This window comes from Vidua chalybeata, chromosome 4 (genome assembly GCF_026979565.1).
Source record: "Vidua chalybeata isolate OUT-0048 chromosome 4, bVidCha1 merged haplotype, whole genome shotgun sequence".
Classification (NCBI taxonomy): Eukaryota; Metazoa; Chordata; class Aves; order Passeriformes; family Viduidae; genus Vidua; species Vidua chalybeata.
In genome coordinates, this window is record NC_071533.1 from 1,295,919 (window position 1) to 1,323,199 (window position 27,281).

Genomic DNA, 27,281 nt, shown 5'->3' on the forward strand with positions numbered 1-27,281 from the left:
GCTGTGCTGAGCACGCCTTCTGCAGAGCTTTCAGCTCTATCATGAATTTTGAGCTTTTCTAGCAGTTGCAAACAAAATTCTGTTTCAAAGCCCAATTCCCCCAAAAGTGCTTTGCTGACAGTGTTTCCGTATGGAGCGGAGAGTGTTCTGGGGTTTCAGTTTTGTACATTCTCACTGTCATTCCTGTGACAAGGGCTTGGAGTGAGAGGCAAGAGGGGACAGCTTCGCACTGACAGAGGGTAGGGTTACATGGGATATTGGGAAGAAATCCTTCCCTGGGAGGGGGGGCAGGCCCTGGCACCGGTTGCCCAGAGAAGCTGTGGCTGCCCCATCCCTGGAAGTTTCCAAGGCCAGGTTGGACGGGGCTTGGAGCAACCTGGGATAATGGAAGGTGTCCCCAGAGGGTCTGTGGAGCAAAGTCAGCCTGGCGACTCCACGGGCATGTCACTAGGCTCTGCCATTGAGGGAGGGCTGGAAGGGAAGAGGGGTGAAAGGAATGAAGGATTTCCTAGTGCAGGTCGGTGTTTAGGGCTCGGCCTGATGCAAAAACGGAGCAGCCGCAACGCGCGGCGCATCTCCCCAGCAAGAAGCCGCGTACGGAAGGACCTCCGCACCTTTACCACAGCACCGAGTGTCCCCAGAAGGCGAAACCCTCGCGGGGAATGAGAGGGGTCGAAGGGGAGCGCCCCCCCCATCCATCCATCCATCCATCCATCCATCCATCCATCCATCCATCCATCCATCCATCCATCCATCCATCCATCCATCCATCCATCCATCCAATCCCTCCCTTTCCCTGCCGGGCCCGTGAAGGGGAAAGCGGCTGAAAAGGGAAGCCGGCCCCGGGCGCGCACGCCGCGCCCCCCCCCGCCCCGTCCCCCATTCATTAATAAATTAGCGGCACGCTCCAGCCGAGCGCGAGGCGCCAATGGGGCCCCGCCGGGGCCGGGGAGGGGGGGGGCGGCGGCGGCGGCGCCCCCGACAAGAGTCGCGGGCGGGGCGGGCAGGGCGAGGGGGACCCCGGGGGTAGGTTTGATTGTTCCCCGCGGGGTATATAAGGGGTGTTAAGGAGGGTCGTGTGCCAGACACGCAGCCTGACCGGGCCCCGGGCGCCGCTCCCGCCGTCCGCCCGCCGCCCCCGGGGCGCGTGCCAGCGCCGCGCCCCCGCCGCGCCTCCCCCCCCACCCCCCGCGCTTTGCCGCCCCCCCACCCCCACCCCCCTCCCGCCCCTCAGGACCCCCGCCCCGCTCCGTCAAACCGGCGAACCGTCACGCCGCCGGAGAGGCGAGGAGAGCGCGCCCGCCGCTTCCCGGTGCTGCCCGACGCGGCAAGGATGCTGGTGAAGGCGGAGGTCCTGGCGGCGCCCGCCGAGGACGAGCTGCTGCTGCTGGGGCTGGGCTCGCCCGCCCCCTCGCCCTCGCTGCCGTCCAGCGCCGAGGAGGAGGAGGAAGAGGAGGAGGAGGAGGAGGAGCTGCGCGCCGCCCCGCCGGCTCGCCCCGTCGAGGCTCCGGGCGGCCGCGGGCTGCGGCGGGCGGAGGGGAAGCGGCGGCCGGGGCGGTCCCGCGGCGCCCCGCGGGCGGCGCGCACGGCGGAGACGGCGCAGCGCATCAAGCGGAGCCGGCGGCTCAAGGCCAACAACCGCGAGCGCAACCGGATGCACAACCTGAACGCGGCGCTGGACGCCCTCCGCGACGTGCTGCCCACCTTCCCCGAGGACGCCAAGCTCACCAAGATCGAGACGCTCCGCTTCGCCCACAACTACATCTGGGCGCTCACCGAGACCCTGCGGCTGGCCGGGGCGGCGCGGCTCGGCCCCGACGGGGCGGCGGCAGCGGCGGTCCCCGCCGAGGGCAGCCCCTCGCCCGCCTCCTCCTGGAGCGGCGGCGCCGCCAGCCCCGCGCCCTCCGCCTCCCCGTACGCCTGCACTTTATCGCCCGCCAGCCCCGCGGGCTCCGCCTCGGATCCCGAGCACTGGCCCGGCCGCTTCGCCCCGGGGCCGCCGCCGCCGCTGCCCCGCCGCTGCCTCTAGCCCGGCCCGGCGCCGCCGGGGCTCCCCCCGGGGCGGCGGCTGCGGCATCTGCCCGCTTCCCAGGGCAGGGCGGGCTGTGGGAACGGCACCTGCCAAACCAAACTTTCCGTCTCTCTCTCTCTCTCTCGCCGATGTGCACTTTGTCCAGTTTTCCCAGATCTGTCACCGCGGGGCTTTTGTGTGTGTGTCCCCCCCTTTCCCCGCTCCCCTCTTTGCCATCTGTCCCTTATGATTTATAGGCGGGAAGGGGGGTGCAAAGCGAGGGGAAAAAAAAAAAAAAAAAAAAAAAAAGTAAATTGTTTTGTTAGGGGTCCAGGTTAGAAGTCATTGTATAATTTGTAGGCTTTGTGAGGGCTGAATGCAAGCGTGGAAATTTAGGCTGAACTCTCTATCAAAAGCGAAAAAAAAAATCGGGAGGGGGGGAATGGGGAAGGATCTCCTCATACATTATTTATTTCGACCTTTAGGGGACAAGGAACTCCCCCCTTCTTTCAGGAGATTAAAAATAAATCAACAGACTGAAAACCTCAACAGACACGGAACATTACAGCGATCAGCCACACACGTGTTCACATTTATTTATTATAAAGACAGATTTCATGGAAAATATGTATTTTTTTGTATAATTTACAGAGTTTATTCTAGTATGTATTTACAGCTGCAGAGCAAAGGGATTGTCCTTGTGATAAAATATAAATAAAAAGCTCTAATTTTCGTAACTTTGGGGCTGCTGCTTTTTCTGCTTCATGTGCCAGCGACTGGGAATTACGGGATTGGGCCTGTCCTTGTCTCTGGTGAAACCAAGGTCCGGTGGGGCCTGATGTCACTGGGTCCGTGGGCAACTGTTTCTTTGGGAAACAGCATTAGAGAGAGGGGGGGCGGGGGTGGGAAGTTCAGTGGAAGTTTACCGATCATTTACCTTTGGCTCTCAGTACAGAAGACGCTGACAGCAAATGCGGGATGGATGGGTGAAGAGTTGTCACACTTCAGGCCGATGGATTTCACCGAGAAGACCTTAGGAAATAAATGCTGCTGAGCTAAACATCCACGGGTTAAAAGAGGAAGAATTTCCTCCCTGTGAGGGTCAGATGAATTCCGGGTCGCGGGCAGTTCCAGGGGGTTCGGTTCGGCGTGCACAGCACACAGCCAGGGATGTCAGCATGGAAGGGGATGCTGGAGGCCGCCCAGGCCCTTCAATCATCGTCCCCGTGCTCCCGGGAGCACTTTGTGACTTCTGGGTGCAAACACTTGGAAATCATTAAAAACCAGCAGAGGCGCCTGAGTGTATTAATTAAATAAAACGCTCAGCACGCGAATCCCGCCCGGTGCCCTCGGGATCCTGGGAGTGTGAAACCCGGCCCTCGGAGCGACGTCCGCGAAAGGAAGGGGAGGGGCGGGGGGGAGAGAGAGAAAAAAAAAAAAAAAAAAAAAAAAAAAAAAAAAAAAAAAAAAAAAAAAAAGCCCAAAATGTGTGAAAAGAGAATTAGTGAAATTAGGTTAGGCCAATAAACCGCGCGGGGGTCCATCCCCCCCCGGCCCCGCAGCCTCGGGCGAGCAGTGCTATCTAGCCTGATCTATTGTTTCCCCCCCTGGCAGGGGGGTTATTGTGTGATAAATAATTCCCTTAAAAAAGAAAAAAAAAGAAAAAAAGAAAAAAAAAAGAAAAAGTGGGAGCATTTGCATAATCACCGCTTTGATGTGGCCAGCAAGATGAAGCTGTGTTCCCCCAAATCTGCCACGGGCCAGGAGGAACAAAACAAGAGGGAGCCTTTCACGGCGCTGGCGGTGCGTGGGGCAGCCCGTCGGGAGCGGGTTTGTCACTCTCACCCGCTTTTAACGACCCCTTTTAATGACCAAACTCCAGGAATGCCAAAAAGGAGCCGAGCGCTCTCTCCGTCTTTTCTTGGTCGGGCCTTATTGTCCTTCCTGGCTTCTCTCTCTCTTTTAAGAGGCACTGGAGTGGGTGCCTTCGGCTCTTCAAAAGGCCGGGATGGATAGGATGCGCTTCTCTCTCGGTGCTGGAGGCACGCAGGAACAGGAGGGACATCCCGGGTGGCTCAGCACCGGGACGCTCCCCGCAGCTGTCCTCGCCAGGTGCGTCATCCTGCAGGCATTTCCCTCCATCCCAGGTACAGAGCCCGCCGGCAGGAGCCTCACCATCCCCGCCGGCTGGGGCTGTGCCAACGGGAACCGCCGTGGGAAAAAGCACACGGCGCGTCGGAGGATGGAGGGGAGGGGGTCGGAGAGGGGTTCGGGGTGGGAGCCACGCCAGCCAAACCTTCCCTGTTCCCTGGGGGTGCCTGGCCTCGGTTGGAAATGGCCTCGGAGAAAACGGGCCTGAGGAGGGCAAGGCTGGGAGGGGGTGGCAGAACCATGCTGGCGAAAGCTGAGCTGGAGAGGTTGGGTTGGTCACCTAAGCCAGTTACCATCATCCTGATTTTTCGTCTGAATGTGGCCAAAAGTGTCTATTTCCCGTTCTTGCCCCTTAATTTGAGTTTATTCCTCTCCTTCATGCATTTCCCTCTTTTCCATCAGAAGACTGATTTTTGGAGGTGACGGGGAGTCCCCAGAACCAACTGCAGCCAACCTGGAAGCGGACCGGGATGTGCGAGACGGGCAAGCACCTCCTTGGACGATGTGAGGAACCCGGGGGTGGTTTCCATGGCAGCCCCTTGCCCCAGAACATGTGTTTATGATCCTTCTGTGTATTGTATTTTGGCATAAAAGCTCCTCTGCGCCAGCGGGGCTGGAGGGGCAGCTTGAAGGCCCCCAGGGGGGGTTTACAGCCCTCCTTGGCATAAGAATGGCCACGAGGAGCCAAACCAGCACCCCAAGGGCTGCCGCACGCTGCCTTTCATGGCAGGCATAAATCTGTCCAGGCAGTGCCACGGTTAAAGAGCCCTCCCGACACGGCTCTCAGCTGGCCGGCGCACTTTAAACCCACTTTTCCTAAAGCCTTCCTCAAGTGCCTCAGGTTGGGCTTCCCCCTGGTCCTGTATTATGTACGGATTTGGCCCACGTAGCCCCAGTTCCCGTTCCCCATGGGCAAAAAAAGGATCTCAATTATCTATTATACAGGCAATCCCCTGGCATAAGCAGAAATCCCAGCGGGATCTTTTTTTGTGACCTGACGTAGGTTGTTGTCTCAGTACAAAGTACCTTGTGTTTTAAAGTCCGGGACAAGCCCTTTTGCTCTGAAAAGCTGAAAATGTAAGGATATCAAGATGTAAGGATTTAAAAATACAAGGATATCCTGCCTTCTCCCTACGATTCTGCAACAGCTGTGCAGGTCCAGCAAAATTCTGGCAGCCTGCTCATCCCCGTGACCTCTCGTACTGAACTGAGATAAAGGAGAGGCAGAACTCCTGCCAGATTTAAAATCAAGCCTCTAAAAAAAAAAATAAAAATAATCCTTGGAGGGTCACTTTGCAGCGGCCAGGAGGGAACAGGGATGGTGCTGGGGCGGCTGTGACACACAGCCCAGCCGTCCCCTCTCCCTCGCCTCCCCTCCTCCTCCTTTTATTAAGAAGCAGAGAGACCGGCCCAAAGCTGATGGCATATTTACCTTCATGAGTTTTAAAAAAAAGTTAATTACCGCTCGGAGCAAGTTGGTCGGGCTGTCCTGAGCTGTCTTTTATTAGTAGTCGCCTTCATTAATTTCCCTCGCTGGATTTGCTGCTAATAGCTGCCTGGTCCTGGGCAGCACAAAGCAGCATCTGTGCCATTGAGCAGAAAAGCGGGAGTCAGGCAAAGGGGGGCACTGGGCGCGGGGGGCGACGCCGTTTGCAAATCAACCTCTATTAACGTGATGTCCCGCTCCGAGGGGACGGCAGCCCCGGTAGCCGGCACGACAGTTTGGGCTGTTACCGAGGGAGGAAAGGCACCTGCTGCCTGCCGGGGGGATCCTGTCCTGCCCTCGTCCCGCTCCCCTGGGCGCTGGCGGTGCCGCCCGGCGAAGCCCCGGCATGCCGGACCTGCCCCCGCGGGGCTGTGCGCCCTGCTCGGTGCTGCCCACGCTCCGCTCCCGCGTTAAACAAACTGCTCACAACTTTGACGGAAGATGCACTCTGTGCCTCAGGAACAGCTTGGCAGGGAAGTTTGGGATTAGGGAGTGGGATTAGGTTCTGTCGGGAGGGGGCAGCGGGCAGGCACAGCGGGCTCACACGAGCTGGGGCAGCGGGCGGCTGCGGAGGCCAGCAGCCCCATCTGCTCCCGCTCAGCCAGGGGAGAGGGGAGATGATTTCATCCAAGTGGAAGAAAGGAGGGTGGCGTGTGTCACTCCCGGGAGAGAGGGGTGAGAGCAGCAGGCTGCCGCCAGCTTCCCCGCAGAGCTGGGGGAGGCACCCGTGTGCCGCGGCTTCCCTCAAGGCAGCAGGTGACAGCAGCAGGTACCAAGCAAACACCTCGCTGCGAATGGCCCGGCTCTGGTTAGCGGGAAGGAGACGCCGAGGAAGCTGCTGCTGCTGCTGTGTTCTTCCAAGCAGAACAGATTGGGCGGCACGGGCTGCGGTTCTGCGCTGGCTGCTGTGAGGCTTTCCCCTCGCTCCCCATGAATAGCTGCGTCTGGGGAAGGAGCTGTGCCGAAATCCAGCAGCTGGGCTCTGGGGGCAGCTGATGCCGTGTTTAGGGCAGCGGGGCCGTGCTGCCTCGCGTGCAGGGGCTGCCCCACAGCTGGAGGGGTCATCCCATGCCCGCTCTCTGCCAGCCCGGGATGCTGCGGCTCCGAGGGAGAGGGGGGAGGCAAGCTTGGCTCAGCCCCGTATTGTTGGGATAACTGAGGGCCTCCCTTCCCACTGCATCTTTTCTAAGAGAAGTTGCCTGAAGTGCTCCACAGAGTCGTTAGTTATTGGCAAACGAGCGAGGAAAGCATTCTACCTGTTAGCAGGCTTTAGTTGCATCAGCTTGTTCCCCGGCTATCAGATTTACTGAATTGGATGTGCAAGCACGACGCACAGCCAGCAAGAATCTGCCTTTCACCTGGACACCTGCAGAAAGGGAAGGAGGAAAAATCTCTTTGAGCAAATACCCTCCCTAAAGGACAGGGAAGTGTGTCACCACTGACACAAGCAGGCCGGGATCGTGCCTGGCTTAGAGCAGCACTTCCACAAGCCCTTACACTGCAGTCCTGGAGTTTAGGTGAGAGGAAAAAATGTTTCATGATTCCCTGAAGCGTGGTGTCCCTACAGTTCGTATTTCACTGTCCCAGCACGGCACAGCTCCACTCGTTTTGTAGAGCCTGGCCCTCCATGGTTACACCGAGTACTTAGGTTGGAATCTGGAGAGTACTACAATTAATCAAGCCCAAAAAGCATCTCGGTAGCAAGTTACTTAACACAAACCACCGGATCTCCAATGAAAACTTCCAATTTCTAATTAAAAAAGGAAAAAGTATTCCCGATGACTTAGTTAGTTCAAATTACTTTATTCTGAAACCAGAGGAAAAAACAGCTTTTTTTTTTTTTTTTTGTCAGTAGCTCTAAGATGAAATTTACAGCCAAAATATTAAATTCTCCATCCTCAGAGTCAACTATTTATTTCCTCAACAACCCCCTACTTATAGCACAAATAGGAACCAGTAACTTAAACTCTGTGTGTTTGGAGCCATGTTCATGAAGAACCCCGGTTCTTCAGGTGGTGAGGTGGTAAATCCATGACTTCCAGTATCCAAGCCCCGGGGGAAGACAGAATGCCTGATACATCTGAAATTGTGCCCAATCCTGTAAAGAGTAAGACCAGTAGAATATGATTCCATGTCTGTTTTAGCAGGGAACTGAACAAGCTGATCCTCGACCCTAACTTTTACCCGTGAGTAGGTGTAACTTTGGCTGAGGTGGCAAAATGTCTCCTAAAACCAACAAAAGAACTAAGCTGCTAGGTGGAAATGTTACGAGGAAAGCAAAATATTAAAATTCCATTGGGATGGATTTATTCAGAAGCACGTCTAAATAAATTTTCTTTTTCTTCCTTTGAGCACGAAGGAGTGGAAAACGCATGACTGGTCAGGGCTCCCAAAACTGCGTGTGCTGTCTGCTGGCAGCGCATTAGGACACTTTGTTGTGCACAGATTGTCCGAGAGGTTTTGTTTTGGTTTTAATTGTCCCTATAGAGCGGGGAAAGCTTCTGCAGAGAGGCTTTAACACGGCATCTCTGCCGCCCATTAATTCCCGGGATCTTGCTAACTAGCTTTGTTTGCCCTCCGGAGCCCGGCTGCGCTGGCTGGCCGGAGCACGGAGCTATGCGGGCGCGGCGTTTGTCACTTAGTTAAAGGCAGCATTTCCCCACTGCCGAGCGAGGACAAGGCCGGCCTTTATTGGCTGCACAACAAGATAACGGGCTTAATCTTCCCAGTAACACGTGAGTTTCCATGTATCACTTTAATCTGCGAGACACGGGGGCCGAGTGTCCCGTCACATGCCGATTTCACTGCCGTGTCAGCCGGCGACTGCCCAGCTCAATGATGGATTGTTCGCTGGCTCTTAACAACAGGCAAGATGGTGAATGCCCCGGGGTGACAGACAGTGTGCAATGGGAACGGCCGCAAATCTGATGGCCCGGTTCAAGTTCACCTGACAAAGCTGGAGCAGTCTGCGAGCAGCGCTCGGGAAAGGATTATTCACACTGGCATTATATTTTTGAATGCATTTTTCTCCCCGCGCAGCTGCGCAGCTCCCCAAGACTGAAGGTTTATGCACCATAATAAAGAGATTTGATTTTTTTTTTTTCCTCCTCTTCCTTCTCCCTCTTTACACCTAGTTCTAATCAGTTGGCCCAGGGATAGGGCATCTTTCCAAACAACTCGGCACAAACATCACCTAGAAAACAATAGCATTGCTAAAACACGAGGACAAAAGCATAAAAACCTCTGCTGGCTGCAGAAACAAAAGGGGATGGTTTTGTTAAAGCAAAGTCTCTTAGGGACCCATATTTTTGTGGAACTTTGATGCTGTGCTCCCTTTCTCATGGAGAAAATCCCCCCGAAGAAATGATCCCAGCACTCAGGGGCAGCGGGACGTCGGGGATTCGGGGTGGGGGAAGAGGAGAATGGGAAATGAAGGCAGCTTTTCACTGCCTCGTTGGCCAACCTGCTCCCAAAGATGTGTGGGGTAAAACAGTGTCCAGCTCACGGGTCATTCTGTGGACTGACCTGTGCCAGTCTAGGCCAGCTGCTCCGCCGAGGGCCTCGTCAGGGACAAGCAGCTACAGATCTCGTTGCACTCCACGTGCTGATCATTAAAAAAGTAGTGAATTCCTTTCTTCCCGAAGTTGGAGCGTGAGACGTCTCTGCTACTGAGGGAATGAATCTGGGGGTCTGTGAGGTAGATGAGGCCTTTCCCGTTACCTGTCACCCAGCCTGTGGAAGCAATGGTACATCTTGACATCTTGTTTATCTTGACAAACACCACAGCCTTTTAATTATCACACTCAGGACTCTCTGCCTGGCATGGCCCTCGCTCTGCCCATGTCACCTCAGTGATTCCCAGTTTCTGCCTAGGGCAGCAAAAGCAGAACCCTAAGAGACACATAATGAATTTTAACCAAATGAATACCCCTGTGGGCCAGAAGCTGAGTGTGAAAGGCATAAACATCACTGTCCTACACACCTTGAAGGTCGACGACCACGTCAGTTCCGTTGGAGAACTCGTAGCAGAAGTGGCCGTAAGCCAGGCCGTACTCCGTGGCTTTGTACTCATTCTTCACCACCTTGGTGTTGTTGGACAGCTTCACAAAGTCCCCGAGGATGTAGGGCTCCACACTCACACACCCTTTTATAGTTTTGTCTTCCAGCATCTGGAAGGAGACAGCCTCACTGCTGCTGTAACTGACCCAAGACACCCTTCCTCGTCAAGGCCTCGGGATTGCTTACCAGACAGTTCTTACCAGCAGTACTGCAGAGGGGATATAAAAGATTTGGGTAGGGACCTTCTGCTCATACAGCCTCTTGTTGAACTCTGTCACGTAGTACTGGGCGGTCATTTGTCGCTCCACGTCACTGAAATGATGGAGGAGCCCTTTTTCCTCTTTATATTCCTTCCCAACGTACCTGAAGGAAAGGAGAAGAGTCTGGAGCGGTGTTTGTTCTGGGTGCTGTGATACAGAAACATCACTGCAAAGCAGAACTTGTCAGAAGCAAATCCACCGGGGGGTGATGCATTTAAAAGGGCTGCGGTTGAAACTGGGTGGAATTCTTTCTTTCCTGTCTCACAGAGGTGAAAGATTACCTATCAAATCCTGGGATGGGGGTTTCATAACACTGGACTCAACTCTTCTTAACTCTGAAGGGAGCCCTGACTCAGAGGTATTAAAATATTGTTCTCCATCCATAATAATTCATAAGCTACTTCTAGTTATGATCTGAACTCTGCCATCAGCTGTTAGAAGACAACAGTAAAGCAGCTTTTCCCTCCTAGAAATGAAAAGGTAGAGTTACATGGAGTGGTGGGAAAGATTGCCAAAATGTCCAACACATTTGGGAGAGCCATAAAATATCGTTGCTACAGCAAGTCTTACCAGACAGCTTTTATCCATATTTACAAATAAGCAGCACTGACAAGCACTTTGTTTCAGAAATCTGCTGGGTCCATACCTTCCCAGGCTTTCTTCTTGGTGCAGGAAGTGTATCCAGAAGGCATTTCTCTGCTTGCCTTCCTTGGCCACGTTCAGGTAGTCCCCGATGAACACAGCTGTCTCCTGGCCTGTCCACAGCCCAGATTTCTTGGAGTATTTCAGAAGAAGAGCAGCTACAAAAAAGAAAACGCCACAGATAAAAGGGAGAAATCCACAGGATTGCTCTAAGCCTGTGCTGAGGACTGGCTGTTATTTATGATTAACTTAATGATCACTATCTTAACAGTTTTCAGGGATGGCATGTGGAATTTAAACTCAAGCAATGGGGTAAAATGCAATAAAAAATTAAATCCTGACTAAAATATTGTGTCAAAAAGCCTGAGTCAAGCTTGTTCCCTGTGGAGGCACAGGTTGCTGGGCGGGAACTCACAGTACGCTTTGTGAAGCTCTTTGCTCCTAAAAATCCCAGTAGGCATCAATCTCTGGACAAGCCAATCATGCTCCACCCCTGCCAGAAGCTGCCTGTAATCGTCATCCCTCAGAAACCGAGCGTCCAGGATCTCTTCCTTCACTCTGCCGGGTGTGAAGGCAAAGCCGCTTCCCCTTGGGACTGAACCTTCAGGGGAGCCCGTGGGCATCGCTGCCGATTTGACCCATGAATTCAGAGAGGAACTGGACTGTCCCTTGCTGCTGACCACACCCTGAGACTTCTCTTCATCTTCCTCTGTAGTGGCACAGTCAAAGTGCTTGGCTGTGGATATCTTTCCCAGGGAGGAGGGCAAAGCTGTTGGCACACTGGGAGCCGCTTCGTGCTTTGGAGCCAGTGCTGTAGGATAATGGTTTGCTGAGTCTCCCATGCTGATGAGCTCAAATTCAGTGCCATCCATTGTTTCTGCCTGGGTGTCAACTTGAGGCACTGGGAGAGATCCGCTGCCCAGCAGGGCAGATTTCCTCACCCGGCCACGCACGGAGGAGTCACCGCCTGTTTTCGGCCCGATGTTTGTTGATGGTACACAGGTGCCCCTGTTTTGTGGGGGCTGTGCCTCAAACGAGGGATCCTCGGTGCTGTCTGCAGGTTCTCCCGGGTGGAGCCACTCAGAGCGACCAACGCCTCCTTCCCTGCTGCTGTCCTTGGTCCTGCAGCTCAGCTCCGCACAGGACAAGGACTTCTCCTCCTCCTCCTCCTCCTCCTCCTCCTGCCCCGTAGGAGCAGAGTAAGAGATGGAGAGGGAAGGAAACTCATTGCTCGAGCCCTTTGCTTTCTCTTTTGAGGAGCTCCTTCCACGGTGCCTTCCCTCGCGCAGCTCTTCTCTGCAGAGGGGCTCCTTCTCCACCATCCTCCGTGCTCGAGGGGCACACCCCTCTAAGGAATGCCGAGGAGACCCCCCAGAGCCATGGAGGGGCTCCCGAGGAGCAGGATGCCAGGCTCTGGGAGGCAAAGAGCACAAGGGCGCGTCCTGGTCAGCTTCTGTGCTGCAGCACTGCTCCTCCACTGAGCCCTCCTCCCCTTGCTGCCCGTCCCTGAGAGACTCTCTGCTGCTATTACAGCTCAGCTCCTCCCAGCTGGAAGAGCAACTGGATTTGGACAGCTTGCACCAAGAGTTCTCAGAAGTAGTGCTTTGGCTCCTGCCTTTCCTTCTGCTGAAAACGTCTTTTTTGCTGTTTATTTTGATTTCTAATGGCTCGATCTCTTCTTCAAAGGAAATTTTCATCACACCAGAGCCAATGTCTTGATTTCTTCGGCCACTGAGTCCCTCTGAGCTGCTTCCTGCTGTTGGAGAGTCCAGGGTTTTCACAGGACCACTCCTCTGGTGAACTTTGTCTTCAGCAGTACACACAGTGTCCATGGTTTTGGTCTCTGTTCTTAAGGTTGTGATACAAGCTCCCACCTGGATCTCTCCCGGTGTGGTTTTATGAATCCTGCAAGTTTTTTCATACACTTGGCACACTGACAGGTGGTGCTGGGAATGCTTGGCAAGGATTTTCTCAAAGCTGGTTTCCCCGTGCAGGACAGGCTTTTGTACCGAGCCTTTATAACTGTCTGGGACATAAGAGCTGGCGTCAGAATTTGGGAAGCCTCCCACCCGCAGGCGCTTCTTCACGGCTGCGATCAGAGCCATGATCTCCTTGGCAAGCATCCCCTTATCTCCCTCCCCTGGGAGCGAGGTGCTGTAGGAGTGCAGCTTTCCCAGGGCTTCCCTGCACAGCTGGGTGGCCTCACGCAGCTCCTGGCTCTCCCCGTCGAGCCATCGGTGCACGGTGGCGAGGCAGAAGGCAGCTTTGATGAAACTGTGCAGCTCCTGCCTGCTGGTGATGGCACTCTGCTCCTCCTTGGTGAGGAGCCCGACCTCAAAGGATTCTTTGGCTTCAGACAAGTAGAACTCTCTCTTTTCCCGGGGACAGTCCTTGGAGTGACTGTAGGACAGCAGACACATGCCACGGATGTTCTGGGAGGGGATCAGAGAGGAATGAGGGAATTAAAACCACATTTCTTTCCCTTACACAACTGGAAGAAAAGCTGGGCTCTGACCACCTGCTGCTGTGTTTCCTGGAGGAAATAAACTCCCTCTTTTTTTTTTTTTTTTCCCTTTGAAATACAGCTGTGGTTCTAGGAGAAGCAGCACTCCCAGGGCTTGAAAGCCCATCCTCACTCTGTGGATAGCATTCCTGCAATGTATACCCCATATAACCAACCCAACCCTCAACACAGACACCCTGTGTGATGCACTGCTTGAGAGCCACGTCAGAGCCAAATTTAGCAGCCTGGGCTCTTCCCCTGCACAAGTCCCACTTCCAGAGGGAGGAGCAGCACTCACCACGGCCGTGAGGACAAACAGGGGGGTGTACTGGCTGTAGGCAGCTGCCAGCTTGCAGGCCTCGGCCGCCGATAACAAGCGGTGGCTGAACTCTTGCAGCAGGCTCTGATGAAAGTAAAAAAAACAAAAAACCAAAAAAAACCCAAACATGAGGAAAAAAACTCAACTCAAGCACTTTATTTCCAAATATATGGGGCCTGGTAGGCAGGGACAATCATATCTTAAGCAAGAGACTGGTCTGTTTCTGCAGGACCCTTTTTGCTGAGGTTTACCATGGATATGTCACTTTTGACTCCATAAATACTCTAAATATAGACACTCTATAAAGTATTCTCAATATGTTCTTTCTCCTGAAGCCAGGCATTCTCCCATCTAGGTGCTACTGAGCTTTTTCACTGGGAGCAATGGAAGTTTCTTCAGCCCTCTCAGCACGGGAGAGGAAATGTGTGGGTGAATTTGAGACCGCCTGAAGAACCCACACACACCCACAAACCCCAAACCAAGTCTCACCAGGTCAATGTCAGCACTGGTTTTGAAGCGTGCATAATCCTGCTCATTCATGGAAGCAAAGATATCTGCCATAATACCCAAGGATGTGGCAATTCCCTGAAAGAAAAATTAAAAATTTTCATAGTGGGTTTTTTTCCCTGTACTTTGCGTTTTACTGCTCCGCTGAGTGGAACAATTCAGAAAAACAAGCAAACAAACAGGCAAACAAGATCCCAGGAGAAGCATGGCTAAGAATTCCAGAGATGTCATCTTGGTATGGTCTTATTAATTTCACTTGCAGGAAGTGCAGTAATCTGGAAGACCTGATGCCACCAAAGGGCCTGCCTGGCCAAATAATTAAGAAACCCAGGTAAGCTTTCACAAAATTCACTGCAGAATCCCCTGCTGCCGCTGAAATGGAGAACACAGAAACATTCTGAAGCTTTAAGACATGGCAGACAAGAGGTGACAAGGTCTGGGTTTGTGGGATATCTTATGCTGGGGTCCAATTACAAACCCTCTCCAAGCATCACCCCAGGACTCGCCAGGCTTAGGCTCACAATCCTGTTTAGCTAGGGACACATGCTGCAGCTGCTGCTTCATCTCCAGTGGGAGGATTAGTGCTGCCCAGCCTCACAAAGGTGTCGAGGACAGGCAGGGTGGCTGTGTGAGGTGCTCAGGTCCTGCAGGGCCCGGGGAATCCATCACCCGCCACAGACGTGCTTGGGGGGAAAAAAACTAGCTCTGATGCTAAGAAATGGCTGAAATCTGTGGCTGCTCCCTGGAATTATTCTGTCCTTGTTGGAGGCACCAGAGGCATCCTCAGGGATGGTTTCACTTCAGATGGTTCTGCTAAAGGAGGAGTATTGCTTTCATCCCCCTGCAGGAACAAGAAGTGTGGGCAGGGCGGTGAATGCACGTGGAAACAACGTGGAATACAGACTTTGTGCTGGTTGTTGACCCTGGCTGAGGTGCGTCACCGAAGCACTGCTGCTGAAGGACACAAGATCCAGGCTGGAGTGGTTTTTGGGTTGGCAGGGAGATGCAGGGGGAAAAGGAAATGCCACCTTTTTATCTGGCTGAGGAAGTTGGAAGTATCCCATGAGGGAAGCCCAGATCAGCTCTGCTGCCTCATACCACATCCCTGAAATAAACCAGAAAACAGGCACTGAGCAGGGGACTGACAAGGATGCCTTTCCACAGCTTATTTTACACCTTGGCTCCTCAGAACAGGATAAAACTGTGCCATGGCATGTTTTGCTTCAGTGACTCTGACCATTTATGAGTTTCCTTCAGCTTTTGGCCATGCACGAACACCCATTTTGCCCTCATAAAAGACTTCAGCTCCCTAGTCATGGAAGATTTGGTGTCTCAAACCAAAAGCACAAAATGAGGTCTGTTGCCTCAAGTGCTAAACCCTGAACACAAAAGCCCATCCTGCTGAAAATCAGGGATTTTCCTGTCTTGAGAGAGGACATCGCTGGGACGTCCTTGTGGTAAACTACCACTTGCCTTTGGGAATAGTGAATTTGTGACAAACATGGAGGGGCACAGGGGAAAAAGGGAGCGTTTCAGATTGTTCCTTGGCTTCAGGTGAGATTAGTAATAAAATGATAATATGTTTGCTTGGCGCATGGTTCCAGGCCCTTGCTGCAAAGGGATGGGTGTGCAACCTCTGTGCCTCTTTTATGGGTAGGGGGTGTTCACCACAAGCCAAAATTCCAACATGTGCCCAGGGTAACATTTTGAAGGGGAAAAAACAAACAAACGGGGGGAAACCTTGAGTGGAAGCTTTTAGAAGAGAGCCTTACCAAGCTTTTGCAGGATCTGCCCCCTGATTTGTAGGCAGACTGCCTGAACGAGAATCCGATCGCTCTCCTCGGCGTATCGCCAGGTTCCTGCAGGAGGAGTGGGAAAGCTCGGCATAGAATGAAAAATATTCCTGTCATTCTCAGCCCCCAAGGGTTACCTGAATCCCAGCAAGCTGCCAGGATGCTCCTCCTTGCATGGAGGCCCTTTCCATATGAGAATCTCAGCTTCCCAGGGAAAAAAGACCAACAGAACCCTGAAAACTGCCTCAGTTTTCACAGTCGTACAGCAACCTGAATTTACCCACTAAAGAAACCCTGAAGAAAGGAAAATAAAACATAAAGTATTTATTTAGTCTGTGAGATGGGTGGGAATTTAGTCTGTAAGATTAGGCTGAACATTATTACTCATGGATTTGTGAGGGGATAGAGTTGCCTGAGCTTCCTACATCACTCAGTTGCCTGAAATTGCTCCACAGGTTAAATTCTCCATTCAGAATATTTTCCCACCCAAGTGAAGGTATAGACAAGGATGAATGACAGAAATTTCAAAAATTAAGTAATGTCCCCACATTTGAGGAGGGAATGGTGAAGGAAAGAGAAGTGTGATGTAAGGAGTCATTACTGGGGTTGGTTTGGCTTATTCAAGGCTGGTGTAACTGTTAAAATTTGGATCAGAAATCACAGCAAAACTGCAAGTATGAAATCGGAAAACAAATTTGCACATACCCGTTGCTCCGTTGTCATTAATCAGGCTGCTTAGGATATATTCAGCTTTTAAAAGTTTACCTGATTGAAAATTAAAGGGGAAAAAAAAAAAAGATAGAGGATGAACATAAAAATGTATTGTGGCATGAGGTGAATAAAAACACTCATCAGGTATCACCTGTACATAGAACTGCTGCTGTCCGTAGCCAGAAATGCAGGTGCCCCGCCTTCTGTAACATGTGGCTGCACAGTAATGTGAAATTCGGAATGTATCATTTTTATTTTACACATTATACATTCCTGGAAGATTGTTGGGATTCCCAGCTCTTACTTCCCCCCCAGGAAGAAAGTAGTCTAGCCTGCTTCCTTCAGCAGCAATGCTGCTGGATTCTGTCCCAAGGAAACGTGGGCTTTGGAAACCCATTTAGGTCTCTCCATGGAAAGCACAGGCACAGGAAGATGCGTTAAAAATCCTTCAGGTGTTCTCCATGTTACAGGAATGATGGAATTTTACTTTTTTTTTTTTTTTCAAACCTGGAGGAGTTGTAACCTGCATTGTTGGCATAGTCAAGTGGCCCCGCTGAAAAATAAAAAGCAGCTGGGACAGTGTAGAGAAAATGCCAGGATTCTCATTTCCTTTTCTCAAGGCCCTCGGTCAGGAGTACAGCAATTCAGATATCCCCGTTTGAAACCAGCAGGGAAGATTTGTTAAGGGACAAAAGCTCCAATTAGTATTTCCCACACCCTTTCACCACTTTCTCTCCCGCTTTTGGCTCCGAAACCCTTTACGCCGGCCCCTTTGTGCTACCGAGAGGAGCCGGGCCGGGCTGGAGGGGGCCGGGAGCGGGAAGCGCGCCCGGAGAGGTGGCACTCGCCGCGAGGGGACCCAGGGTCCCCCTCCCCGAGTCAAGCGGCTGCTGATGGGGCTGAGGAGAGCGCTACCTGCGTTGACGGCGAGGCGAGCCTGGCGGATGAGCAGCTGCGGGCTGATGGGAGCGCCGGGGTGCAGCCTGTGCAGCCCCTTGGCCACCCGCAGGAGCCCGCAGGAGGCGTCGAGCCAGTAGAGGAAGCGGTCCAGCAGGAACACCACGGCCGTGGCCGTGCCGCAGTCCCTGACCAGGATGGAGGCCTTCAGATAAGCCTGGGGGAAAACAAAAAAAAAAAAAAAAAAAACAACACAGGAAGCCTCGGGAGCGCTGGAAAACGCTCGGCTTCACCAACCCCGTTCCTCACCCTCTTGTTGTCATGTTTAGGATAGGGACGTGCCAGCTGTTTATTTCGTTTGAGCTGTAGATATAATTCTGGGTTTTTTTTTTTTTAATTGCCTGATATTTGGAACTGCAGAATTTGGTGGTCTGCTAATGAATTTAAGTCATGCCCAGCAGCAATTAGGTGAAAAGGTGGGTGGGGGGGTGAGACTGGGAAGGCTGGAAGTGGTCATTGTCCCATTTGGAGCTCAGGCCACGCACTCCTCTGTACACCACAAACAGGCAAACAGGCCGGGAATCCAACGTTTTCCCCCTGCAGGCCATCCTTGATGACTACTAAGTGCCTGTGAACTCTCCTGGATGCCCACAGCAGTGGGGCCGTGGCACCCACGTGGGGAATTGTCAGAATTCCTGAGATCCTTGCCGTTAGCAGGACAGCAAAGACAGCCATGGGAGACACACAGCCTCATCACGGGTGCAGAAGTGCCACGTGGACCCGGGGACATTTGCCAAAAGCCCGTCGCTTCCCATGCTGGGCATGGCCTGGTGTGGGTATGGCACTTCAGCAAGGCAGATTTGTACAAATTGTCTTCTTTTCCTCCTTTTTTTTTTTTTTTTTTTTTTTTTTTTCCCCTTTCCTCAGCCCGAGTTGGATTTTCTAAGAGGATGGCACTTGAAAAGGATTCCTGAAGCCCCGGCAGGCACAACTCCGCCTGTGCCGACCAACAATGCAGGAATCCCCCTCTCCAAGCACCTGTAAACTGACACTGCAAACCAGCCATTCCAAATGCTCATCAACAGGCCATATATTTAAGCACAGAGCATCGCCTAATCTATTTTTTTTCCTCCCCTTCTTCCTTTAATAGATCGGAGCACAAAAGCCTGAGAGAGGGTGACCTACCAAACAAAAGGGCCTTTGAGTTCCTAGGAAAAGTAGACTTGGAGGAGGATGGAAGGAATCCAAGTGGCCCTATTATTTCCACTTGCACTAATTAGACATTTTTCTGTCAGCTATTGAGCACTGCTGAGAGGCCAAACTCACTGAATTCATTTCTAAAGTGTTTACAGAAGTTTGCATCTGTTTGTGTCTCTTCAGGAGGAAAATAAGCACTTCAATAGCATTGTGGAAAATCTAAACGAAGCATCCTATTCTGAAGGGCTTGGCAGTCTTGCAGCTGCATAATTTAACTCCCCGCTCAATGCCGAAACCTCTTGTGTCCCTCTCCAAACCCAAATGGACACAAAATGTAGAAAAGTCAAGCCAGGGGGAGAAACGGGGCTATATATTTTTTTTTTTGGGGGGGGGGGGAGGCATGCTGTGTGGCACGCAGCGGCACGGTTCCGTGTCAGCCTTCGCAGCGACGTCCCCTCCCCGTCCCGAGCGGGACACCGAGAAATGAATACCCGCTCCTTTCATCCCCTGCCAGCTCGTGTGGCTGGAGAATTCCTCAGCACCTCCGGCGAGCGCCGCGGTGCACAAGGAGCCTCCCCGGAGCACCGCTCCGAGATGAACCGGGGCAGCGGCTCCCAGGGGCAGGGAAAGCCCTCTGGCTCCCAGGGTGCCTCAGCCTGCTCCATCCCAACCAGAAACCGGCAGATTTACTCACTTTCTCTGTCGCTTTAGGCGCATCCAGAGAGAGAGAGAGAGAGAGAGAGGGAGAGGGAAAGAGCGAGGTACGCGCGCACTTTGTTTTCACATCTGTGCCCGCGACGTGAAATGGATCTGCCTAATTGAGTTTATGACACAAAGGGAACCTCGCCGCGGCTGGGAAGTGGAATCAGGTGGTGGGGGAATTAAATTTGCTCCAGATTTCTATACACGGACCATTGGGGGAAATGCAAAGCAGCCTTTCGTTGAGGGGGTTTGGCCTTAATGGCGCTGAGTGGGAGGGTGTGCGGTTCGCATGGCTCCCTGCATTAGCGGGCTCGGCTCCTCCTGAAGTTTGGGTCCCAGCTTTGGGTTCAAAGCCACGACGCCTCCCCTGCATTGACAATGGGGGCCGCTCCCAGGAGAGGGGAGAAGCTCAGAACCGGGGCCATCTGGCACTAGGACGGGCAGGAAAGCGTCAAAGGGAAATTATTGGTGCATAGTAAATGAGGATGAGGAGGAGGGGAAGGAAATAGGGGAAAATCTTTATGTGGCAGCTGATGTAAGAGGAATTACAAGCCCAAATAAATGAAATATTGATTTAATCCACTCTCTCGGCCCTCTTTATAAAGCCAAGATCCCAGAGGCAAGCCCTCCTCCACAGCCTGCGGGCTCAGGAGGATCCCCTTTGGAAAAACGCCCCTACGAACAGCGTGATTAAAAGCAGGGGAAAGAAAGATTTCATTTTCAGTGTCCCCACAGTTTTGTGGGTGCTCTGGACTCCTGTGTTTACTGATATCCCCTAATCTCAGACAGGTTCACTCTTAATTTCATTTGTGACTGCAGCCGAGCTTTAAAACCTTTTTGAAAAGCCACAACACGAAGAGCGGCCGGCAAAGAATTCCTAATTCTGTGCACAAGGCGGGAGTGTGGGAGGCACACACGTACTTCCAGGTGCTTCAGTCCTCTCCCAGGAGCTGCTCCTAGTTAGCACTCCGCTGAACCCTAACAAAGTGCCCGGTTTTCCTTCCCCCTGTCAGATGAAAACACAGAGCCACGGCGCCGACGGATGGGGCTGGAGCCTTTCCCCCTGTTAGCCCACGCGCCGCCGGCAAAGCCCGTCCTTCCCAGAGACCAAAGCTGCTGTCACCGAGTGGGACTTCTCTATCAATCCCTGCCTTTCAGCTGGCAATCAGAGCCCACTCCACAAACAGCAGGGAATTAAGCCTCCCAACCACCGCGGGGATGGGCAAGAGGGAAGCGTGTCTGGAGGTTCAGGCTGACAACACGGGACAGTCACGCAGTGAATTGCTGCAGACCGAGGAACAGGCAGCTCCTGGCCACTTCCCTCTTGGCTCAGAGCAGATGAGAATTCTCCCTGTTAATTATCTCAAGGTATTCATCCTGCAGGCATCGGAGAGCTGGGAATTCAAAGGCAGCAGCCTTAGGTCCATTAGGGGCAGTTCAAAACACCACAGACTGGGGCAGCTTTTACAACCAACCTTATCTTGCTTCACCAAGTCCAAGACTGGGAATAACTCCTCATTCCCTCAAGAAAAAAAAGAACGGCAGCATTTTGTGATGAGGACAGAAGGAGAACTCCTAAAATGTCCAGGGAGCTGCTTGAAGGGTGGTTCCTGGGGGCCTCGTATCCAACAGGGCAGCAGGGATTTGGAGGACCTGCATGGTCACAGGCAGGGCTCCTGCTCTTGATTAGTACCAAAGATACAGAGGTGCCACAATCATTTTGTGGCCCTGGTTTGTTCTGGACCACTTATAAACTATTGTGGCACATTAAAAGGAGATATTTTAATACTTAAATATAGCAAAACCAGTGACAGAACCCCCCCTGAGGGAGCAACTGCAAGACCATTATCAGCATCTAAAAAATATGAGAGACTCTTCCCTGCATCTCTGTCCTCAAAACATCCAACCACTTGAGAAAACACATTTAAAGTTGTGAATACTCTAAGAAGCTGCCTCTGGCAGGAGTAAATCCAACCCATGAGCGAAGTGAAGTGACAGCCCTACACAAATCTAGAATCTGGCTACCCTTTTTTTTTTTTTTTTTTTACGGTCCACATCAATTTTGCTGTAGTTTTCCCACATTGGCAGCAGAAGGCAGAGCGCTCTGCAGCACCAGGGCAGTCACCCTGGACAGCTGAAGCTCTCCTGCCTGCACCTCATCTCTGACACTTCTCCCTTACAAAGCCCCCGGGAGGCTGGGGTGCCGCGATTCCCGATTCCTGGTTTGAATTCATCCCTCACATCACTCTCCGTTTCACTGGGATCACCCAAGAAGAGCTCTGAGGAGGCAGGTAGCAAAAGGTCAGCCTCCACAACCGAGATCCCAGGGCTACGATTTAGGGCTTTAATTCTCCTGTTACCACACCCACAGTCAGGAGGAGGAGAAAACGACACCCTCAGCCCCCGCTTTAGTTCTTTTTTCAAAGGCTCCCAGCTCCTAAGTGCCACACACACACCCCTACAGTTAGGGCACAGTCCCTTGGAATGGCTTCCCTAATGGCAATCCATCAGCACCTAATTAGCCGAGGGCTGCAGGGCCTTATTTCCCACTCTTTTCCATATTCCCACTAAATCCCATGAGATGCCGCGCCAGCAGGGCCAGGGTCCGCGCTCCCCCACCCACAGCGGGGAGAAGGGAGCCAGCCTGCACAGCTCCCTGCAGAAGGACCAGAGCAGCCCCACTCTTGGAGGCTTTTCCTTTTGTATTCCCATTGCACCCATCCCAGCAGGTCCTGGTCCACGACTGAATGCAGGAATTACTGATAGGTACGACAAAAATGAAGCAGAAAGTGAAGCCCCACATCATCGCTATGGGTTTGCAAACGAGGAAAAAAAAAAAAAAAGGAAGAAAAAACTCTTAAAATATTAATGTAGCATGAACCATCCCGCAAGAGAACTACGTGTGTGTACAGAATCATCCTTCAGCTGAAGCCACAGCAGGCTTTTTGGGATCAAAGCTTGCGTGGACATGGGCATGTTGCCCTCTATTGGCTGCTCACCGAGCATTAGGCTAATTCCATCTCTTGGGAAAGCAAAGACCTGCAGGAAGAGCACCCCGGCAGCCTCCCTTTGGGAGGTGCAGCCCCATTCCAAACCCCACAGCGCACGTGGTATTTAGAGAGGAAAAATAATCCCTCCTTCTTTATCCCTGCCAGCAAGGACGCTGTGACAATTCTGACTTTGCTTTGCCTTGTTAAAAAAAAAACAAACAAAAACAAACAAACAAACAAACAAAAAAACCCCAAAAAACAAAAAACTGTGTTCCCCAGTTTTGGCTTTGGATACAGATGCTGGCTATCACCCTTTGGGCCTTAGTGCAGCTTCCCACCACGGGGGCTGCAGGAAGGGCTTGGTTTGCTGGCTGAAACCTGTGAGGAAAACGTGGGAAACCTCAGCACGCTGAGCTTGTTGAACTGCAGCGGCCTTCGGGTGGTGAATCCCGGCAGGAAAAAGGAAAAAACAACCCTAAAATTCAAACCAAACCCTGCACCTTCTACGGGATGCAGAGGGGCGCTGAGCATCCCCCAGCGAAGAGGAAGGAGAGCACTTGAAGAAGGTGGCTCTGCCTTCCTTGATGAGCCGGCAAGGCGGATCCCACTTTTTTTTAAGAGCTCGGAGAAGGCCGAGGCAAAGCCTTGAAGCCGCAGCCTAATCCTCTTACTCCCTGTGCCGGTCTCATGGAGCTTTTGAGCCCCCTCCCAGAGCGAGACGTCCCCAGCGCCGCGAGGGAGCCGCGGCAGCCAGCGCTGCCTGCTGCAGCACCGCCAGTGTGTTATGGTAATGAAGCGCCTTTCATTCACGGATCTCAAAGCGCTTCTTAAATGTAATGAATCACGGTTTATGAACTTATTCTAAGCATGGCAAATTAAAATAAACAGAGAGGGGAAAAATTTTTAAAGGGTTTTTTTTCTTTTCTTTTTCCGAACAATAAATCGATAAAGGCTAAATTTCTTTTTTTTCCTTTGGGGAATTAAATTATCCTTCTGTCCCTCATGCCAAAAAAAAAAAAAAAAAAAAAAAAAAAAAAAAAAAAAAGAAAAAAAAAAGTTGCTCAGACTTTTATCTTTCCTCATCACACTGTAATCACTTCTCTTCAGCCTCATTTCCCCCCCAGCTTTTTATTCAAAGAACTGAGGCAGCCTTTGCTCTGCCTTGAAATTTTATTTAAAATAAAAAAGAGGGGGGAGAAGGAATGGATGAAGAGGGGAAAAAAAACCCTTTTCCTGACTAATACTAATAATACAGGTCAAAATGTCAGTCTATCTACAATTAAATGGAAAACAAAAAAGGTTTTCCCTTTTTCCCATGGTACAATGGCGCTGGAATATAAATTACCGATGAAGATGAAATAATACTTCAAAGCACATGGGGAAAGGCAGCACAACGTTTACAAAGTATTTTCCACCGCAGGATGAAACATTGGAGACAACGGCAACCAATGGACTTCAGGGGGTGTGGGTGAATAGCCCAAAACTAGCACGGAGGAGGATTTGAGGTCCCTATAGTCTCTGACCCCACGATAGGCTTTGTTTAACAAGGGCAGCTGCAGTTATCAACAGATGTTTCAGCAATAAATAATTGGTATCATCCCAGAAAAGATCCATCTACCTGGGGAGAGGGCATAATGCCGCAAACACTGCCCCACTATTAGAGCCACATTAATCTCCCATCTAGCCAGGTCTCTCGAGGAGTTTGCTGCAGGTGTTTATCCCGGGAGGGAGCACACAAACGCTCCCGAGTTAGAGAGAGCTGAGCTGGGATTGTAAAGGAGGTCAACCTCCGCCATAAATTTCTGTCTGAGGCCACACACACCAAAGGGAGAGAGAAAACAAATACCCGAGAGCAGCCACTCCCCGCCCTCCCCAGGGAAATCCGGGAGCCCTGCGAGGACGACGTGGGGACGCTGGGGCTGCCACTTCCCAGCCCTGCAGTTGGCTTTGCTGAGCTTCTCATTGCTCCACGCTGTTCAGAGCAATCAAAGCTGTTCCCAAAGAAAACCTGCTGGCCTCACTGAGGCAGGACTCTCCGGGGCAGGTGGGATCTCCTGGCCGCCTTGGAGTTAACAACAGGCAGGAATGGGACGGTGTTGGCTTCAGACATGTACCACAGGAACAAAAAACCCCCGCCAAGATTCACAAACCTCATCTTTATTCCTGTTCTGGCAAAAGGATAGCCCTTAGCCCGGATATTACATTTACTATGGAAAAAAAGGTGTCCTCTATTTGCCACATGTCTGTCATGTCTCCAGGAAAACCAGAAAAGCAAGAAGCAATCCACATTTCTTGCCACTGTCTAATCTTTAAGCTCCAACTCATCACTTTAAGGGATGGGATGCCTAAGGACCTCTGGGATTCTGCAACTCCTTACCACAGGAGAAATTTCTCACAGGAAAAATCACAGTGAGTCCTTGCCTTTCCTGCCTAGGTTTTGGCCAGCTTTGGTGCTCAGAGGGATTCTGCCATGTAATTTTATTGGAAGAAGAGCAGGTGAGGAATGGTGCAAGCCCTGCTATAGCAAGTGATCCTCATGACCTACTTGCAGAGCGGAATTAAACAAAGCACAGCAATCTTGTCAAATTTGTGGGTTTAAAAAAAAAAAAAAAAAACATGATGTGAACATTTGGCATTTTAGTGTTGTTATAATGCCAGTTCTTCAGGGAAGAGGGAAGCATCACCTTCACGGAGACAGAACCAGAAGTGCCCTGTGAAACTCCCCAAGCACCAGGGCAGGACATTTTACACCCCAGCTGTGTTGAACTTCATACCAGCAAGTCAGGGAGCCTGGCGCTGATCATATCTTGCAGGTTTGTTTTGTCTTCTGGGCCCAGGTCTTGTTTGTACTGCCACCTCTCCGGCACAAAGGGCCACTTCATTTCCTTCGCCTCCTCCAGAAGGCTCCTCAGCTCCTCAGGAAGCAGAGCTGAAAGGGTCAAAGAGCAGGTGAGGGTATTGCAGCACGTTCAGCCGCAGCACTCGCCACGCCAATCCCTCAAAAAGGCTTCTCCCAGTTGCTCCCAAGGGCTCTTAGCCTGGTGGGGAGGGCAGGGGAGCTGGCCTGCCATCCGTTCCTCTTGGCTGCACTGCCCTCCAGGTAAATGGGAGCCTCCAGCCATTAAAAAGGCTTTTAGCAGGAAGTCGTGCCGGCTGGTGGCTGCCTGGGCATGAAAAGCTGTTCCAAAAGAGGGAACCTGTTCCCCTGTATCCCCCCTGTCTGTCCCCCTTGCTCAGGTGACAGTGGCAGAGCCACCCTGCAAAGCCACTTCCAAACCCAGAGATAAACCTGAACCGCGATGGCAACCGGGCATAAAGCAAAAGGGTTATAGCGGATATTAAGCACAAGCTCTTGAGCAGCTTGTCCCTCCCTGCTCCCTCTCCATACTGGTCCTAAGCCACTCCATCAGCTTTGGGTGGATCTCCAACCTGATCTAACTAAGGATGCAACTGCTAGGAGCACAGAGCCAGAGATTTGGGCTTGGATCTGTCCCCTCCTTTCAGCCACAGCGCACGTTTCATCTTCCTTGCAGCAGGGGTGATGCGGATGTGCTGTGCCGTGCTAACCACTCGGCTGGGCGGCCTCTCTGGCCAATAAAAGTGGATTAACAAAGATTATTGACCAGATGGGGTTAATGGTGATCATCAGCTGCAGATCTGGCCCCTTCTGGCCATTAATCCCCCCAAAAAAACCCCCGCTCAGAGACCATCGCTGCCTTAACGAGGCAACGCAATAAATGCATTGCTACGTATTTTTTTAATCAATCCTGTATGCAGGGACTGTAGAAAATGAACTTTATAAAAAGGATATTACAGGCTCGTACTGCAGCACATTCACAGGTATGGCTTTCCTCGGAAGAAACAGGAAGTTGGACATTTAGGGCCCACCTCCAAAAAGTCAGTTTTACACTGTTCCCGCTTTTTCCAGCCCACCTTTTCTCACTTGTTGCCGTGCCAAGGAAACATGGGGTTTGGAAATCTTCCCGTTACACATCCTGGCTTAAAGTAAAGCCCAGCTTCCTTATCCTCCTGAAGTGGTGCCTGAAGGGGCTCAGCCCTGAACGCCGTGGCAAGGTGGCCAAGTGCCAGGGCTGATGGGGAGAGGAGGTCCTGCTCCCACCCCCGCACTTGCCACTGGAAAATCAGTGCAGGAGCAGAGGCATCCACCTCAGCACGGGGATATTCACCTCACCACAAGGAACAAATTATTGGACAGAAGGACTTATCTCCCATGTAGAAGGGGGACGACTGAACTTCCTAAGTCTCCTCCTAAGGAAGATCCGGCTCCAAGGACAAGAGTTTGCCCTCGTAACAGAGAGCCGTTCTCACTGCTGGCAATATAAAACCAAGGCTGAACGGTCACAGAAGCGGACTGGAATGATTTCTGGCCTAAAACAGAAATAAAGAAGAGCTCCAGACCCACCCAATACCGGTTCTGCCCCCTAAAGTGAGATCAAGATGCGCGCCTCCTCTCCCCTCTCCCCACCACTTTTAGGGGTTTGGCTTTCAGTCCTTCCTGCTGCGGGTCTGAGAAAGCCGAGGGGAACAAAGGCAGCCCCGGGAGGAGAGCGGGGCGAGGAAACCCCCTGGGCCCCTGCTCCGGGAGGGTCCCCCCGAAGCCGAGAGCCGCCGACCTGCGGGGGCCTGCCTTCCCCGGGCAGAGAGCCCCAGCAGTTATTAATGTCGCTGTCACCACCCCGCTGCTGGGTATTTTCCTTCCAGCTGATGGGAACACGGCCCTCGGAAAAGCCCGAGCAGCACTTCGGGCTCTGATGGCCCATTTCCTGAAGCAGTTTACCTGAAGGACCGTGTCCAATCGAGTGATTATAAGGGCACTGATTCACCTTATCTGGAACTAAACTGATTATTTCTCATACTTTGTGGTATTTAATAGGAAAAAAGGAGGGAGGAGGACGAGGGGGGGAAAAAAGCGCTACCTGATTAGGAGTTCAAGAGCCTATTCTGCGGAGCCATAATAAAACTTAAAAGAATTTGCGACGAGGAAACAAAGTACCCTTTGTTGGAAACAAAAGAAGAGGAGAGAAAAATCTTC

General features: G+C 52.1%; 2 protein-coding genes across 14 annotated transcripts in view; one reads left to right on the forward strand and one right to left on the reverse strand.

Annotated features, from left to right (window-relative positions):
* The first annotated feature begins 1,333 nt into the window (after window positions 1–1,333).
* Window positions 1,334–2,029, forward strand: NEUROG2 (neurogenin 2). Its single transcript, XM_053939960.1, has one exon. It carries the CDS (start codon window positions 1,334–1,336, stop codon window positions 2,027–2,029), a length of 696 nt encoding a protein of 231 aa, XP_053795935.1.
* Window positions 2,030–2,582: 553 nt separating this feature from the next.
* The window catches only part of ALPK1 (alpha kinase 1), a 37,905-nt gene continuing 13,206 nt past the window's right edge, over window positions 2,583–27,281 (reverse strand). For 6 of the 13 annotated variants that reach the window (XM_053939955.1, XM_053939956.1, XM_053939953.1 and 3 more), the window contains 13 exons: window positions 25,003–25,157; window positions 17,358–17,556; window positions 16,437–16,496; window positions 15,711–15,797; window positions 14,967–15,043; window positions 13,921–14,016; window positions 13,411–13,515; window positions 11,025–13,041; window positions 10,614–10,767; window positions 9,908–10,070; window positions 9,631–9,817; window positions 9,174–9,380; window positions 7,473–7,746 (listed from right to left, as the gene is read on the reverse strand). In XM_053939955.1, the coding sequence (XP_053795930.1) occupies window positions 9,184–9,380; window positions 9,631–9,817; window positions 9,908–10,070; window positions 10,614–10,767; window positions 11,025–13,041; window positions 13,411–13,515; window positions 13,921–14,016; window positions 14,967–15,043; window positions 15,711–15,797; window positions 16,437–16,496; window positions 17,358–17,556; window positions 25,003–25,157 (3,497 nt within the window). In that variant the 3' untranslated portion in view covers window positions 7,473–7,746; window positions 9,174–9,183. Of the gene's footprint in view, window positions 3,044–5,193; window positions 5,232–5,624; window positions 7,015–7,472; window positions 7,747–9,173; window positions 9,381–9,630; window positions 9,818–9,907; window positions 10,071–10,248; window positions 10,434–10,613; window positions 10,768–11,024; window positions 13,042–13,410; window positions 13,516–13,920; window positions 14,017–14,966; window positions 15,044–15,710; window positions 15,798–16,436; window positions 16,497–17,357; window positions 17,557–25,002; window positions 25,158–26,161; window positions 26,385–27,281 lie in introns of those variants that run through there. The other 7 variants (XR_008430368.1, XR_008430367.1, XR_008430366.1 and 4 more) reach the window with 7 other exon arrangements.